Raw genomic sequence first — 17,450 nt, 5'->3', positions numbered from 1 at the left:
CCCTCCTCGGGGACTTTGCACATGCTGTTCCCTCTCCTTGAAACATCCTTTCCCGGCTCTTTGCAGGGCTGGCCCCATGTGCCAGTCATATCTCAGACAGGCCGTCCCTCACTACCCAATCTGTGGAAGATGTCACCCATCCCCCTGCTACATTTCTCCTCTCTCCCAGTTCTCCACGGTTTCTTGAGAAGCTCTTATTCCGAGCTGTCGTTGTCTCACGCCTGTCTGCGCTCCGTCATCCCCTCTCCCCTACGCCGGAGTGAAGCGAGGCCCGCGAGGGCACGCACCTGCCTGTCCCGCGTACCGTCTCGTCCCTCGCCTTACACCGCACAGGGCACGCAGCAGGCTTGAGGCGTACTGGTGCCACGTCGCCACCCAGCCAGGCACACTCCACGGGTGGTCTGTGGACGGGCACTGCTCCCCCAAATCCTTGTGACTGGTCCACAGTCGGAAGCACAGAAATTGAGAATAAATGTTGGGAAAGTTTTGTGGCACTTGACATCCAAGTGCGTGATGGCTGAGCAGAGCTCCTGCGTGGTCAGCCTCACGTGGAAATCTCACGTGGCCTGAGCTACATTCTCATCACATGCACTGAGCCCGCAAATCATCCTGCAATCCGTGAAAAAAACACCAAACAAACCTTGATCCTTCACCATAGAAGGCTCGAGCAGCACAGTGCTAAGCTGGAGCTTAAGAGGGGGGAAAAAAATCCCTTCTAGATAAAGTGAAGCGAGGCAAAGTTTTTTTGTTGTTTTTTTTAAAGCTTTGCTGTTTGAGAAGCATATTTGAAAAGAACACTTCAGCCCGCATGAGCTCAGCCACCCTGTGAGGTGAGAGTTAGTTTACATGTGAGGAAACACAGAATGCTGGACTGGACTTTGACAGCTCCAGTGGGTAGGCAGGGGCAGGTCGGGGGCCACGAAGGGCGCCACGGCATAGCAGCAGTGCCGGGTGGTTCCGAACGCGGCTCCGCCCTCCAGCACCCGGGCCTGGGTGAGCCATCAGTGGGTCTCCAAGATGTCAGTGGAAACTAAAGCAAGCAGCTCATCAAAGAGCCAGCTCTGGGCGTCAGGAACTGACTGGTGAAAACCCCAAACGCTTCAGCCCCAGACTAATCAGAGGAAGGCATCGTCGGGCCGTGATTAATGCCGGCTCATAAAACCACATGGGATAAAGGCCCCTCTGTCTGCCCTGCATCTGGCCTGCCTGAGCAAATCGCATTTCTGAGATTGGACGACTTTCTTCCCATTCACCCTTCCGACTTTTTTTTTTTTTTATTACCAAGTGATCGGGACTGATTATATTTTGGAAATGGGACTGAATCTTGCTCTCTGTCACCCTTCCCAACCAGAATAAAAGCCAGAGAAATGCTTAAGCCTTCAAAGACTAAAGTCACAATAAACCTAATTGCTAGTATGTATTGAGTACTTACTATGAGCCAGGCACTACGCTAAGAGCTACACATGCACCATCTGATTTTCCAACACTGTTAGGGCTGTACTATGATTACCCTCATCTACAGAAGAAGAAACTGAGGCTCAGAGAGGTGAATGGGTCTTTGAAAGCTAGCCGGGAATTTGGGGGGAGGCAAGACGGAGAAGATGAAGGGAACCAGCATCCATGGAGTATTTGTATATGAAGGATATCAACACCTCACCACTCCCTGTGCGCTGGGTGCATTACTGCCCCACTCATACCCCATCCTCTGCTCCCTTACCCGTGGCAGTCAGAGCACTATCTCCCACTGAGCCCTCATTGGGCCTCAGAATCCTACTCAACACAGCACTCCAGGCTGCCATGATTGACCAGGATTAACGTGTAACGTGAAGCCCATCTGCTCTCTTTTTCTGACAGCTGGAAAAGAATCAGAAAGCGCAGAATCAGGACTGGGTTTTCTAGTTCCAGAGTCTGTGTGTGTCCCCGCTGCCCAACCCTGGGAAAAGAGCATCTTTCTCCTCCACTTTTCTCTCTGCTCTTTTGATTTCTCTCCTGAAAAAGCCTGGTTCCAGGAACCTCTTCACCCAGTATGGCCGTGCCAGACAGCAAAGCACCAAATGATTCAGAACGTTTCTCACGAAAAACTTAAAACCTAAACCAGCCTTTCCAACTGATCCTAGAAAAGGCATCTTGCTAAAGGTTTTGGGAACATGACCTTAGTCAGCTTCATGGAGGAATACCTGAGAGATTCTCTTACAGGCTCTGAGCAGCACCGGCAGCTGACTGTGACCCAGCCTCCCTCCCCATCTTCCCCTTCCCGAGTCCATGCCAACGGAGAGCGATTGTCTGAGGGCTGCCTTGAGGTGGGTTCTGAGACCCTCATCAGGGTTGACTAGCAATGTCTGCCATCAGTGTGTGGCTAGGGAGGGTGGGAGGGGTCTCAGGCCAGCCAGGCCAGGCCAGCCATCACGAAACACGTGCCCGTGGCAGCCGGATGCTGGGGCCTTGCCAATGCAAAGGCAGAGAGCCGGTACCCAGCTGGGGCTTTGAGGACACTGTGAGTGCAGGCGCAACCTCGACCACAGGGCTGACTTATAAAGTCGAGCAGGGAGGGGTGCAGGCCCTAGAAGACCAGAGCCACACACAGATCCAAGGACTACAGCATCCTGGCACCAGGCAATGCTTCCACAGCCCCCTCACCCTGAAATGATGACAAAAGGAAACTCCCCCAGAGATTGGGGGACATTTTTTTTTCTCTTTGCAAATCACCCAACTTGTAGACCGTCCGTATAGAAGAAGTTGAGACCCAAGCTGCTGCGTTCAAAGCTGTCTCTGCCGCATACCAGCTGTGTGACCTTCGGGAGGTTACTTAACTTCTCTGTGCCTCAGTTTCACAAGGGATAATATTAGTATCTTCCTCCTAGGGGTGTTGTGAGAATTAAATGGGTCACATAGGTCAGGCACTTAGAAGAAGTCCTGGCACGCAGTAAGCAGCACGTAGCTGTTAGCTGTCCCTACCATTCCTCATACCACTCCACTGGGGGAAGAAAGCAGCCTTCCTAGAAGAGGCTGCTTTCCCCTCAGCCGAATCCTCTGTGCGACTGGGGCTGCTTCAGCACTCGGAGTAAGTGAGATATTGGCCAGGACTGGATGCCCATTCTGGCAGCATGAGCAAAGCTCTTGTTTTCACTTCTGCAAAATCCTGCCTGAGATTCTAGGAGCCGGGCAGGCCCCAGGCAAGAGATAGGAAGGGCTGGCGGGGGTATTTCCCCTGCCCCGCCCCTGCTGCATCTCCCCAGGGCCCTGTGCCCTACCGTACCCTCATCCGTCTCCCCAGGGCCCTGTGCCCCACCCCAGCCTGCTGGCTGTTGGGCTGCTGCTTCCTGTCCTCTGTTGGTCACATCCCTTCCCCCACCCACTGCCCTCGGATGTCCTACTTCAGACTCTCCCCAGGAGGACCTATACAAGCACTCACTTCCAGGCCCCTGCGGGCTCCTAAATCAGAGCGGGCCTGGGAAGCTTTCCCACAAGGTCGCCAAGTGAGTCCTATACACCCCAAAGTTTGAGACCAGGGTGTTCAGATCTACCCGTCTGGCCTGTTCTCCTTGGAGGCCACCTGCAGTTTCACACTGACCAAGAGAAAAGCCACGGTCTTTCCAAGACACAGCAGGAATCAGTCCCTGCCAGACGTGTCGTCAGCTGGGGACTCCCCGGGGCTTCTGGTTCTTCTGAGTGCTGGGTGAAGGGCCTGGGACTCTTTGGCCAGCCAGCCTACCTTGGCCCCTTTTCGGGGCTGCGGACTCGGCTGAGTGACACTGCTCTCCTCTTACTTGTGAGGAGGATCAAGTGAGGTCGCCACTGACTTCTCACAATGGCCCAGACTCTAACGATCATGCTTTCTACCCTGAACTTTGCAGATGAGGAAACGGAGGCGCAGAGAGGCTGGGTGCTTCCCTGATCTTACACAGAGAGCGGCAGCGCCAGGGCTGGAGCTAGAAACCCAAATTTCCCGGCACCCCAGGATTCTGTGCACCACCCAGGCCATTTCCCGTGTCTAGAAAATGCCCTGAGAGTATGAGGGGCTGTGCAGAGGAACAGGGACGAAGAGGGTGTGCGTGAGCCCACAGGGCCGGGAGGTCTCAGCCGGGTCCCCCGGGATCTAGGGCTGAGCCGCCGAGGGTGGGGCGCTCACAGCCACCCCTCAACTGCGTTCCCACACCTGCCTCTTGCTGTTCTAAAAGGGCTGTTATAGGGGCTTCCCTGGTGGCGCAGTGGTTGGGAGTCCGCCTGCCGATGCAGGGGACGCGGGTTCGCGCCCCGGTCCGGGAGGATCCCACGTGCCGCGGAGCGGCTGGGCCCGTGAGCCGTGGCCGCCGAGCCTGCGCGTCCGGAGCCTGTGCTCCGCAACGGGAGGGGCCGCAGCAGTGAGAGGCCCGCGTACCGCAAAAAAAAAAAAAAAAAAAAGGCTCTTATCCGGAATTCATTTATTATGAAATTCAGCAAACCAGGCTCTGGACTAGCACAGCCCACCCCCAGGTCCTCACCCCCTGCTGCCTACAATGAGGCCGCAGCTGCGACTGCCCGTTATAAATCGCATTCTCCATGTTGGTTAACACAACTCCAGTGAGTCCAGCCCCAAGGACGAGACGTGGGGCGGGCAGATTCTAAGAGGGTAAGTACACCATGGGGGCATGGGAATCAGGCCGTCTGGTGGGCGAGTCAGCTACGGGTCAGGGTCAGGGTCGGGCACGGTGGTGGAGAACAGCAGTCGAGGACAGACAACTGGCCTTTCACACTTTCTCATGCTGCGTGGCCTTGACCTTTATCTTGCCCTCATCTCCCCGTGGGACCCACCCAAGTGTAAGATTTCTGCTCATTTAAAAAAAGCAAGCAAGCAAACCAACAAAAGGCCATTGGACAGTTATCCATGGACATATTAATATTCAGATGGTCTACCATCTATGCCAGCCCCGTTGGTGTGGAAATGTTATTGACCTGAGACCTTGTCGATTCTACTATTAGAAGGTGCCTTTGCATATTTTTTAATTAACAAACTAGGAGATACCTTCTGCCTATAGTGATTTAATTATACTTTGCCAAGAAAAGCAATTTTAAACTAGATCGACTTTTTTTTTTTTTTTTAATGAGAAGCATTGCCATGAGGTAAATGAGGTAAAAATATTCAGTTCTGAAGGAAACAAAATCCTTGTTGCAAAGCCAACAAATCTAAAAGGAACGTCTACTGAAATTACCCGATTGTCATCAAGAATGTGCATCTGTGAATGTGACTCGGGAGAGTGGAAGCTTATTTAGGCCTCTTTCCAGTGTTCCCCAAACCCACCCCATTTCTTCCTTGAGAATAATCCTTGGGTTCTGCAGAGACCTGAAGAAGCCCGGGTCTTGCCAGGGCTCAGATCTCTGCCTGGTGCTTGGGAATCACGGTGCTGGGTCTCCTCTTCCCCAGGGCCTGCAGTACATGGAGCTCATCCCCAAGGAGAAGCAGCCAGTGACGGGCACCGAGGGCGCCTACTACCGCCGGCGTCGGCTCTCGCGTCAGCTCCCCATTTACGACCAGGACCCCTCTCGCTGCCGCGGACTCTTGGAGAACGAGCTGAAAGCGATGGAGGAGTTTGTGAAGCAGTATAAGAGCGAGGCCCTGGGTGTGGGCGAAGTGGCCCTCCCCGGGCAGGGCGGCTTGCCCAAGGAGGAGGGGAAGCAGCAAGAGAAGCCCGAGGGCGCAGAGACGGCCGCCCCAACTACCAACGGCAGCATCAGCGGCCCGTCCAAGGAACACGTAAGTCTCTCCCATCCATCCATCCATCGGGTCTGGCTGAAACCGCCCAGGCCAGGGCTGCAGGGTCAGGGCCTCAGCTCCAGGCTCTGCTCCCTCATTCCTGCCTTCATTCGTGGTCACGGTCCGGGAGAGGTCACAGACAAGCAAACGGTCGCAGTGCAGAGAAAGGGCATCTATCCTTGCTTGGGGGTGAGGGCGGGCTTGGGGGAGGAGGTGAGGCCCACGCTGGCCTTGGAAGAATAATTGAGTGCCCCAGGCCTTCAGGCTCTTCGGGGAAGACCTGTGTTGCCTTAAAGAGGTGATCATGTGCAAAAAAAGGTGAAAGTCTCAGCACAGCACAGTCAGAGGACTGAATGAAGTCCCAGGTGGCCGAAAGTGTGGTACCAGGGTGCAGGGGGGCCCAAGGCTGGCGAGGTCAGCAGGGGCACGCTTCCTGAAGAGTCATGCCCTCCGTCCATCCGTCACTCAAGCATTGATTGGCCCGTACTGTCCGCCGAGCCCCAGGAAGGCAAACAAGCAGAGGACACTGTCCCCGTATTGGGATGCTATAGATTTAGGACTTTACTCCAAGGGCCGTAGGGAGAGGTGGCAGGCTTGAGGTTGGGGCCACGTGGGGCTGTTTGCTAACTTTCATGGGCCCCCAACCCCTATCAGCCAAGAGGCTTCGTGCTTCTATGTGGCGTTGGGAGATAAAAGTCCCAATATATAGGGTCCTCAAGCAAATCACCTGCCTTGCTGGGAACAGGCTAGCCGTCACCCGTGTGAGCCAGACACCCCAGGGAAATGCCAGCCCGAACGATGCTGTCAGTACATCCAGAAGGGGCCGGGTCTTTCTTCTCTGTAGTGACTCACACTCGTTATCCGAAACCTGCGTCCTGCATCTCCCACCCCCGCCCCGTGGGCACATTCATTTGGCATTGCCATCCAATCAAGAGAACAAAAAGACAAAAAGACAAAAGAATAGAATTGATTTTCACTAGCACAAATTGATGATGGTCTTGAAAAGACCCATTTCTCAGGAAGAATTCACATGTCAGGAACTTTCGAAAACATTAGATCCTGTTACCATGTTTCATAAACTAGCCTCCTCCCCAGTCCTGCCTTCTATCCACCCTCCAGCAGCCATCGGTCTTTAACACATTAGTACTGCGTAATTCCAAGCTGGAACGCAACATCTCTAAGTCTGTGACATTTCCCAGTTGCCATCCCCAAGAGAGGAATGCTGATCTGAGAACGTTATTTTATCCTGGACTCAGCCCACGGGTTTGGACAGCGTGGAAGTGGGGCAGAGGCGGCCTGAGATCCCAGGGCCTTGGCAACAGTCAGCTTTAGGAAATGGCTCTGACGCTGTGTAAGCATTTAAACAAGACCAGGCAGTAAACAGGGAATCCGAAGGAAGCCGATACTGGTGGGTTGGGCTGGCTGGGAAGACAGACTTTTCCTTCCTGACCCTAACCCCAATCTTAATTAGATGACGAATTATGTCATTAGTAGACTCACGTCCGTCACCCCCTCTAAATACTGAGGTCCTGTCTTGTCCATCTCTGTATCTGCAGCAGGAGCCATCAATATAATATAGAGAGTAGGTGCTTGATAAATATGTGATCCATGAATGACTGAACAAGGGAATGAATGAATGAATGTTCAAACTAAATTTAGCTTTTGTTTTTGTCTGCGTCCGGTCTCAGTTGCAGCACGCGGGATCCTTCGTTGTGGCGTGCGGGCTTCTCTCTAGTTGTGGCGCGTGGGCTCTGTAGTTGCGGCAAGCAGGCTTTCTAGTTGTGGCTCACAGGCTTACTTACCCCGCAGCATGTGGGATCTTAGTTCCCCAACCAGGGATCAAACCGGCGTCCCCTGCATTGCAAGACGGATTCTCAAACCACTGGACCACCAGGGAAGTCCCATGTTCGAACTAAATTGATCCTCGAGAGATGGGGACCACTTGGGTGGCCGTTTTGCCTGAAAGGACGATGAGATTTCAAGCTCACAGGCCTTAAGCACCTGCTGTGTGCCACGTGCTATGCTCACTACTTCCAGGTCTTGGATTAATTCGAACTGTTACGTGGTAGGTGGATTTCACCAGCCCCATTTTACAGGTGAGCAGTCAGAGATTCAGAGAAGAATGGTGGCTTGTCCGAGGCCCCATCGTTTCTAAGGGGCAGATGCTGGATCATCATACTCTTTCTGCTGCGTGATTCTGAGTTATAAAACCCTGCCTGTTATCTGTATTTAACTCCCTGTTTGTCTCCTTGAAGCTGGGGAGCAAATTCTACTAAGGTAGCTAAGTAGCCCGCCATAGATGGCTTGTCCCCGGCAGCCCTGCCATTGGGCCTGGCTGTGGGCTCGCTGCCTGAACTGCTCTGCTCTACCCCAGGGGGCGGCATATCAAGGGGACATGGGTGCTGGCTGTCCTGTGTGCTGGGCTCCTCTTGTTCTCATAAAAGGGCAGGTCGGGCAGTTACCACAGACAAGCGTCAGGCAGGAAGCCTGACTTTTGCTCCCCTGACGAGGGCCACGAACTTTGCTAGAAGCAGTCAGGGCATTCAACCTGAGAACCCAGGTACGGGGAGGAAGCATAGGACTGACACCCCAAATGAAACAGTGATTTATGAAAGAAAAGGCGGCAAAAAGAAGGACACGTGAAGTGTGTTACACTGGAGCTACGATGGTAACATATCACACTTTATCATCCTAATGGTGACGTTATTACTGTTGTTAGCGGCTACCATTTGGCGGGCTTTCTCTGGACCGGGGACAGCGCTAAGCAGGAGAGTATCTGATGTAAAGCTCCCAACCGCCCAAGGGAGGCTATGGGATTCGAACCAACTCTGTCGGCCCCCAAACCCCTCTCTCCTGTTTCCCAAAGCTTATTCCTAGAAAGCTCATGGCCATGAAGCTATAAACGGGCCATGTAAAGGGGACATCAGACTAAACAAAACGAAATGGGTTTCTTTAGGGCTGGACTTCTCAGAGCCTTTAGGAGGCTACGGCAGTGGTTCTCAAACTAAAGTCACCGGGAAGCTAGGCTAAAATCCAGAGGCCTGGGTCTCACCCCAGACTTGTTGGTGCAGGTGGAGGCTGAGAATCTGAACTTCTAACGAGTCTCCAGGTTGATGCCAACGCTGGGGGCCACACTTTGAGAACCACTGCTAAAGAGGGTTAAAAATGACCTTCCATTTAAGCTCAGCCAAAATGATACTGCCGATCTGGTATACAGGGAGGGTCCAAGAGATGCTAACAGGGGCATTTTCTAGATTTATGCGGCCCCCTGGCTTAGGGTGTCCAGCTTTGAGAACACTGCCCAGGGGCTCTTCACTTACTCGGATCTGAGTAAGGCCCTCCGCCAGGCCTTCCCACGGGCCCCGTGACAGGACGGGCAACCTGAAATCAGCCGTGGCACGTCTGGGAATGAAGCCCAAAGCTGCGGCCGCCCATGCCGACCTCAGGGCAGGTCCCTGAAAGTGTCATCCCGACCCTGAGCTCAGGGGAGGCAGTGGCGTGGCAAGTGCCCGGAGAGTCATCCCTCTTCATGAGGAAACGCCACGGCACAAAAATCCCAGATACTAACCAACCGCTGTCACTCCCAAAGCAGGCCCTTTAAATCAGTGAGGCCAAGTGAAAAAACCCCCAATATTTAGCCTTCTCTCTCCCCGACTTGCCCCTCTGCGTGTGCGTGGAGCGGCGAGGGTGGTTACTGCACGGCAGGCTCGTTCATCTCTTTGAATCCTCCGAACGACCGGCAAGACAGCTTGGGGTTGTTACACCCATTTCACAGACGTGGAGCCTGAGGCACAGAGAGGTTAACCGGTTTGCCGGTGAGGTTCCAGCCCGGGTCCTTCCGCGTCACCAGCCCTGTGGGGTCCCAGCAGGGTGGGGACAAAGCAAGGGCACGTGCAGTTATGTCTGCTGGGGTGCCAGTGTGCAGAGTTACTCCAAGCCCAGCCTGGTGAAGAACTTGAGGGCCTCTTGTCTGCGCGCCAAGAACGAGGGAAGGACGTGCCTGCCCCTCCCCAGTCCCACCCACCATGGGTTCTCGGGGGTCTTGGGGGCTTCGAAGCGTTCCGTGGCCGTGGAGCTGCCCACCCCAGCAGCCCAGACTGTTCCACAGCAGCACGGCGGGGCCCCATATCTGCTTTCCAGGGCCCCGCTCCCGACCTCTCCCACCTGGATGGGTCCCACGGACACCGGACCTCAATGCTCGGACGGTGAACAGCTCTACCAGAGCATTTCCCTGCGTTTAGGAAGTTTACTGGATATTTTCTCCAAAATTAAATACACCGATTTCCTGGGCATGGTCATGCTGCCCAGGAATTTCCGCCCTTCCCTACACCCCGAACTTGTAACCGAAGAAAGACGAAAGAAAGCCAGGACATAGCATTTACTGTCATCTCCGCCCTTTCGTACTTTTCATCCCCCCCCACCCCCGGGAGACCCCAGCTCCTGCCTCATGGGCCAAGGCATGGCCCCAGAGAAAGTGATTAAAAGGAGAACAGACTGAAAGAAGTGAAGACATTGCTGGAAGTCGTAAAGATGTGTCAATTTGGTCCCAAATTACAGTGTAACCCCCCTGCCCCCTTTCCCCACAAGAACGCACAAAGGAGGGACCGGAGGCGTGGGTCCCCTCCCTCCCACGAGGTGGGCCTCTCAGATGGGAACTTAACAGCCGCTGGCGGCTCAGCCCGACTCCAGCCCCCCGACGAGGGACATACTTGTGGGCAAGGGACTTCCAAAGCTTGGTCCGAGCAGATGTTTGGCTTGTGGGCTGGCAGGCTGGTTTTCCTGCCAGCCCCTCTCTGCGAATTTGAAACCACCGTGCACCCCCAGGCCTGCGAGCCCTGCCTGGGCTGGAGGACAGAGGATCAAAGGCAGCCCCCCCCCAAATCACCATGGTTACCAGGTTCCTCGGCATCTGCCTGCCACCTTGTTAACAGGAGAGATATTTTAATGACATTAAAGGAGATTTTATTTTCCACAGAAAATTCCTTTTATCCTGCTTTTCATACTATAAACACTTTGCCGTGTTGCCACATAAGGCTTCACAACTATCTTTCCCGCCCCGCAAAGTGGGCTGCGTAATAGGCCATTGACTAAAACAGGGGTTGGCAATCTTTTCCTCTAAAGGGCAGATTGTGACTATTTCAGGCGTTATGAGCCACGAGGTCTCAGTCATAACCACTGGCCTCTGTCCTTGTGGCACTGACGCAGCCAAAGACAATATCTCCAGAGATGACCAGGGCTGTGTCCCAATAAAACTTTATTTGCAAAACCAGGCAGCAGGCTGGATCTGGCCCCAGGGATGTACTCTGCTGACCCTGGAACTAGGAGAACCATAAAAAATGGTTTTCACTGTTTATGAATGACCTGGGCTTTGTTCAATTGTATTATGCTACTGGAGGTTACTTGGTGACGCTGATGATTCTGATGACAGCGTCATCTGCCATTCGTGGACGACCTACATCGTGCCAGGCAGCACGCCAGAGGCTTCACGCGGTTGTTTTATTCAATCCCAAGAACTACCCGGCAAGATATACCATCCCCCTCTCTAGTCGTCTAGCTGGTGAGCCGTGAAGCCAGAACTGGAACTCAGGCCTGCCTCACCTCAAACCCCGTACAGACTCCAAAGGACAGAAGCTCCTGCTTCCAGAGCCCCCGTGTGGCCCAGACACCTTGCGAGGCCCCTGCAACAGAGACGACCACACGTAAGCCTTGTCCCTACCCAGCAGCATCCCGTCGTAGGGATACGCTCGTCAAACCCGGATTCGAGAACACCCCAGGCTGACGTTCTCCCTTCCAAGGGTCGCATTTGGGAAGACTCCCTGGCCCCATCCTCCCCCTTCACCAGATAACCAGTGAGGGAGATGCGGTTAGAAACGCCTGACATGCTGCCTCGCTTGGGAGAGAGCCCCCTCCTCAAGGACCTGCCCCTAGAAGACGTGGGAGACAAAGCACTGGTGGGCCCACAGCACTGACCCCGCGTGCAAAGCACTTGCCACGATCAGGGCCCACCTTGGGTCACAGATGCGGAAGCTGAGGCTCGGAGGTCCCCCCGGGTGAAGCTACGGCGGGACCTCGCGCACAGGCCGGGACCCTAACCGCAGCGCCTGCGCCCACCCACCTATTCTGCACCATAAGGAACCCCGGGAAGGTGCCCGTGTGGGGCAAGAGAACGCCAGAGGCTAAAGATGCCAGCCGTGACACTGGGCCAGAAAAGAGGAAAAAAAAACCAAAAAACTGCCGATAGACGAGGCTGCAAAGCAAAGATGGTGAATAATCGCCATAAGAGGAAATGGAGAGATGCTGTTTATAAATAAATTGTTGAGTATTTGTGCTGGAAGGAAGCCAGCGCCTGAATTCAAGGCCCTTGAGTCAATATTTACTGTATTGTAATGGTGAGCTTTTCACAAGGCAATCTGGGTTTAGACTGGGGAGACCTTTGGATAAGGACCTTCCAGAAAAGAACCGCATGACTGGAAGAGAACTGCTGGCAACCGCGGCAGACGGATTACGGCTGGTTTACAGGGCTCTCAGGAACTGCAGATCCATCCCTGAAGGCCAGTGCGGCTCCTCCCTGGAGACAGCTCTTTGGCCGTGGAACCCGGGGCCGCTGTCCTGAACCTGCTGCTTCCTGAACCACTTTGTGTCTTGGTTACTTCCATTTCAGAAGCCTGAATAACTCTGCGTGTCCACGTGTGCTTCTCCTGTTACCTGGGGCCGCACAGCAAACCACCCTGAGATGCAGCGGCTTAGAACACCTGTCCCAAGACGTCTGGAACCTGCTGATCTCACAGATCAGCAATCTGGGCAGGGCTCAGCGGGAGAGCTTGTCTCTGTCCTTGACATCCGGCCTTGATGCTCGGAAGGCGGATACGGCTAGGGCTGGACCAGCAGGGGCCCCGGCCTCTCCCTCTATCTCTGTGTTTTCTCCGTGTGGCTGCCCGAGAATGCGGGCCTCAGGACTCCCAAGGAAGAGCCGGTGGAAGCCGTGTTGCCTTTATGACCTACCTCAGGGACCTACAGCATCCCTTCTACCACATTCTGTTCTACAGAAGCGAGTTACTAAGGCGGGACCATGTGCAAAGAAAGGGAATATGGGTATTGGTCGGAGGAGGGTCCAAGAAGTTGCCGGCATCATTTCCACACCTCACGGCAGAGGGGACCCCAGCCCTGCAGGGTCTGAGCTTTGCAGGCAGCTGAATCTAGAATGCTCCTCAGCTTTCTCAATGCAAGTGTTTACAAAGGCCCAAAGTACAGAATATACAAACTCTTTCATTTAGACGCTTGTGATGAAGAATCTCTCACCATTTGAACAGGGCAAGACAGAACTTCAGTGGCACCAGGAGAAACGTCACATGCGTTCTACCTATGAAAGGTCTGTGCTACAGCTCCTTCCCCCGGGGGCGCCACAGTCTGCAAACTAGGTTACGTGGCAAAGGCTAGACAGATTCCCATGAGAAGGCTCTAGTTTTAGACAGTTGGGAGTCTGAATGAGAACCCACTGACACTCTAATGATCAATGGTCTTCTCCGTGCCTTTTAGCCTAGTTCCAAAGGACTTCTACTCGACCAAAAGTGGCTCCTCCAGAGGGGAAGTTGCCTGGGAATCACCACATTGGGCTTTCTTCAAAATAGTCTAGAATTTAAGCATCCCAGGAATTCAAATTGGCTTTTGCTGTACTGGAACCTAATTGGTCATGTCATTCTTGCTGAGTTTTTCTATAAGGTCATGTTCAAACACTCTATGACAGTGGGTCTCGAAGTGCGGTCCCCTGACCGTACCAGCATCCCCTGGGAGTTTGAAAATTCCCCTGCCCCGTCCCAGACCTACTAATCAGACACTCGGGGTGGGGAGGTGCAGCACTCTGTTTGAGCAGCCCTCTAGGGATGCTGGGGCAGACTCGAGGCTGAGAACGCTGTCTTGGAGGGGGTGGGATGGGAGAGGGAGAAGAGCAGCCCCAGCAAGGCGGGCACTGATCGTAGCTGAGTCTGGGGTAGTGACAGAAGATGAAACTCACATGACTTGAGATTCTCTGGCCTTGCACAGAGGGAAAGACCAGAGATGGAAAGCACAGAGCTCACGGGTGGGAGGAATGACCTCCTGCCAATCTACGTGCTCATGGTGCTACTGAAAGGAACCCAGGCCTCCGAACCAGAAGCAGATCCTGCCTTCGACGTCTTTGTCATCTTGGGAAATGGATTTAGCTCCTCAACTTTCTATAAGGAGGGCTTCGTAGGGATAACAGGAGATTTTCGCTAATTATTACCGAACCCTTGTAAAGTTCATTAATTCTATTATCTCATTTAATCCGTGCAACAGACCTGTGATGTTCCGAGTATTATTTGACAGGTGAAAAAACTAAGGTGCAGAGAGGATGGGTAACTTGCCCAAGGTCACACAGCTAGCCCCCCTCTCAACCATCCGCTGCAATTTAGAAACTGTAAACCTCCCTTCCAAGGATGGTAGGAGAATAAGTTTGTGCAGAGAAAGGCAGGACCAGGATCACAGGACCCAGGCAGGCTGGGCAGTCTCACTCTTGGTTGTCAGGCTGCCCCTCGTGGCTGAGGGGCCACCAGCTGACAGAGCCAAGACACTGTCAGATCTCTTGTCCTTTGAGACCACAGGGAAGGGGGCATGGAAAAGAGCTCAGAGGCCAGAAGAAGAAATCGGTTCCTGATGCATGTTGACAGGACTCACTGCTCTGACAGCATGTTTTCATAAAATGTCAATGACACCCTTTGCCTAAAAAAGGACTGGCTACTGGTGGCAACAGGGTGCACAGCCAGGGATGCTGGGGGACAACGAGGGAAGAGACACTCCCCAGAGAGGCTCCTGACAAAGCCCATTCAGACAGTGCTCCCAGAGTTATCTCCCCACAGTGCAGACCACACCCCAGCACTCCAGACCCAGCGATGGCTTCCCATTACCTCCAAAGTGAAGTCCCAACCCACAGTTCAGAGACACCCATGATCACCCCCAAACTGCTTCCTGACCTCACATCCCTTTATGTCCTTCTATGGGTCGCGGGCGCCTGCTGGTACCCACCAGACACATCCAGGTGCATTTATATCCCTCCCTTTCCCCACGTCTGGGGCACATCTGGAAACTTGGAGTCAGGCACCCCACTGATGTACCCTGGTGGCACTCGACCAGGCGTGGTGGATGGACAGTAAGCCCCTTCTGTGTGGGAGGAAAGGGGCCGGAAATTTCATCCTGTGACATTTAGAAAGACCAACAGACAGAAAATTCACTTGCTTCTCAAACAGCCCTCACCAGACAGTTTACACTTCTGGAGATGCGACAGTCAATGAACGCGGATCCATCACCTATTTTGGCTTTGTTCTGTTTGCTTGTTTTTAATTTTTTGCCACACCGTGAGGCTTGCGGTATCCTAGTTCCCCCACCAGGGATCGAACCCGTGCCCCCTGGTATGGAAGCGTGGAGTCCTAACCACTGGACCACCAGGGAATTCGCCATCACCTATTTTTGGTTCAGACCCTCTGATGAGTTCCAGGTGAGCTGGGGCTCAGTCACATGCAGAAGGACAGGGTTTCACTGTGGTGAAGGACTCACACCCGTCAGTCCTGTGGGCATAACTGAAACCAAAACTCCAGCACGTTCTAAGGAACATCCTCATCAGGCAGCCAGGAGCAGTTAACCAAACACGCTCCTCACCGGAACACGAGTTCAACCACGACTGCGCTTAGGGACCACGCTCAGTACGTGGACATATTTTGTCATGTGGTTTTCTTTCCCCAATTTCCGCCATTTTAATTTTTATTTCCTCTTCATATACAAGAGTATATTAAGTATGCAGTTAAAGTATGTAAAGAATTCTAAGTGTTTAGGCTCTGCATATATGCCTGTTCATCTTTACCTAGCAAAACAATAAATATCTCTATTTGGGCTGACACATAATTTGTGCTTAGTAAGACAGAGTGTCCATCTCAAGCCAGGCATCAGCAAACATTTTCCGTAGAGAGCCAGGTAATCTATCTCTCAGGTGTTGTGGACCAAGAGCTGGAGCTGACGATATCACGTAGGTACTTTAGGTAACAAGAGAGAAAATAAATATCCACAATTTTTTTTTGAAATTCAAAATACAGTAGTATAATTAAGACAGGTTTTTGTAATACAGGCCATATTAGCTAGCTCAGGCTGCCATAACAGAATATCACAGGCCAGGTGGCTTAAACAACAGAAATGTATTTTTTTTCCCAGTTCTGGAGACTAGGAGTCCAAGATCGAGGTGCTGACAGGGTTGGGTTCTGGTGAGACCCCTCTTTCTAGCTTGCAGAGGGCCACCTTCTCACTGCATCCTCACATGGCCTCCCCTCTGTGTACAGCCAGAAAGAGAAAGAGACGGCCATCCATCTCTGGTCTCTCTTCTTATAAGGACACCAGTCCTATTTGATGAGGGCCCCGCCCTAATGACCTCATTTAAACTCAGTTAACTCCTTAAAGGCCCCATCTCCACACACAGTCACATTGGGGGTCAGGGCTTCAACATGTTGACTGGGGGAGGGGCACCATCCAGTCCAAAACCCCGGTCTACTATGAGAAAAATGGAATTCGTTTTTGGGAGAAAACATTTCACTAAATTAAGAGTTCAAACGTAAAACCCATTCGACCCAGACGGTTCCTACAAGAACAGGCAGAGGCCGGGTTTGGCCGTAGTTTGCTGACTCTGATGGAAAGGCCGCACGGTGGGGCACAAAGAGCCCTGGCTTTGGGGTCAGGCTCGGCCTGTGTTCAAACCCCAGCTGTGCCTCTTGTCAGCTGTTGCCACTCAGCAATCACTGAATCTCTGTGAACCTGGGTTTGGCCATGTGGGGGGGGGGGGGGGGGGGGGGAACACAGGTCTGCTTAAAAGGGAGATAAGTCTAGAAGGGAAAGTAGCTCTCTCGGGTTTCCGTAAGGGTGTCAGTCAGGAGGGAAAACACCTGAGTTGGACACACAACTGCCCCAGCATCATCCTCATCATCAGAGTTCTGAGGAGCAGGTGAGAACTCCAAAATGACTGGAAAGATTTTACAGGTCGAGGATGTCGTCTGGATGGGACGTGATGAGAACGGCCGTTCAGCTCTGTGGTCTTCCTCTCAGGGCAGTCATGGTAATAACATCAGGCAAATCCCAACTGAGGGACAGTCTACCAAATACCTGACTGGTACCCGCCCCCCCAAGGTTATTAAAAACAAGGAAAGTCTGAGAAACGGTCACAGCCCAGAGGAGCCTAAGGAGACATGATCGCTAAACTGTAATGTGGGATCCTGGATCCAATCCTACAAGAGGAGAAGGACACAAGGTAGAATCTAAGCACATCTGGATAGAGTTTGGACTTTAGTTAATAATAACGTATCAATACTGGTTAATTGATTGTGACACCATATTAATGTAAGGTGCTAAGAACAGAGGAAAGTGGGTGCGGGGTATACAAGAATTCTCTGTACTATCTCCACAATTTTTCTGTAAGTCGAAACTGTTCTAACAGTTTAAGTTTATTCAAAATTAATTCTACATAGGTAAAAGATCCATTCAACGTGCAAGGTGGACCAGTGGGTTTTAATGTAAACGGGATGAAAGGTTGGTTGATATGGTTTCAGACTGCACATTAACTAACTTTTGAGAAACTAACATTGTCTAATTTTGATTTAATAGCAAAGAAAAATATTCCACAGTTATCTAGAAAGGCTATTTAAAATGCCTGCCTCCCTTTTTCAATTTC

The 17,450-nt window shown here is 52.7% G+C and overlaps 1 protein-coding gene across 3 annotated transcripts in view; it reads left to right on the top strand.

The window, feature by feature from the left end:
* Positions 1–17,450, top strand: part of LMCD1 (LIM and cysteine rich domains 1) — a 38,232-nt gene that overhangs the window by 7,713 nt on the left and 13,069 nt on the right. For all 3 annotated transcript variants that reach the window (XM_028483535.2, XM_028483536.2, XM_028483537.2), the window contains exon 3: positions 5,402–5,731. In XM_028483535.2, the coding sequence (XP_028339336.1) occupies positions 5,402–5,731 (330 nt within the window). The remainder of the gene's footprint in view (positions 1–5,401; positions 5,732–17,450) is intronic.

This window comes from Physeter macrocephalus, unplaced genomic scaffold (genome assembly GCF_002837175.3).
Source record: "Physeter macrocephalus isolate SW-GA unplaced genomic scaffold, ASM283717v5 random_43, whole genome shotgun sequence".
In the NCBI taxonomy this organism is placed as follows: Eukaryota; Metazoa; Chordata; class Mammalia; order Artiodactyla; family Physeteridae; genus Physeter; species Physeter macrocephalus.
Note: the sequence above shows the minus strand (reverse complement) of the source record. Positions and strands in the feature narration are given on the sequence as shown.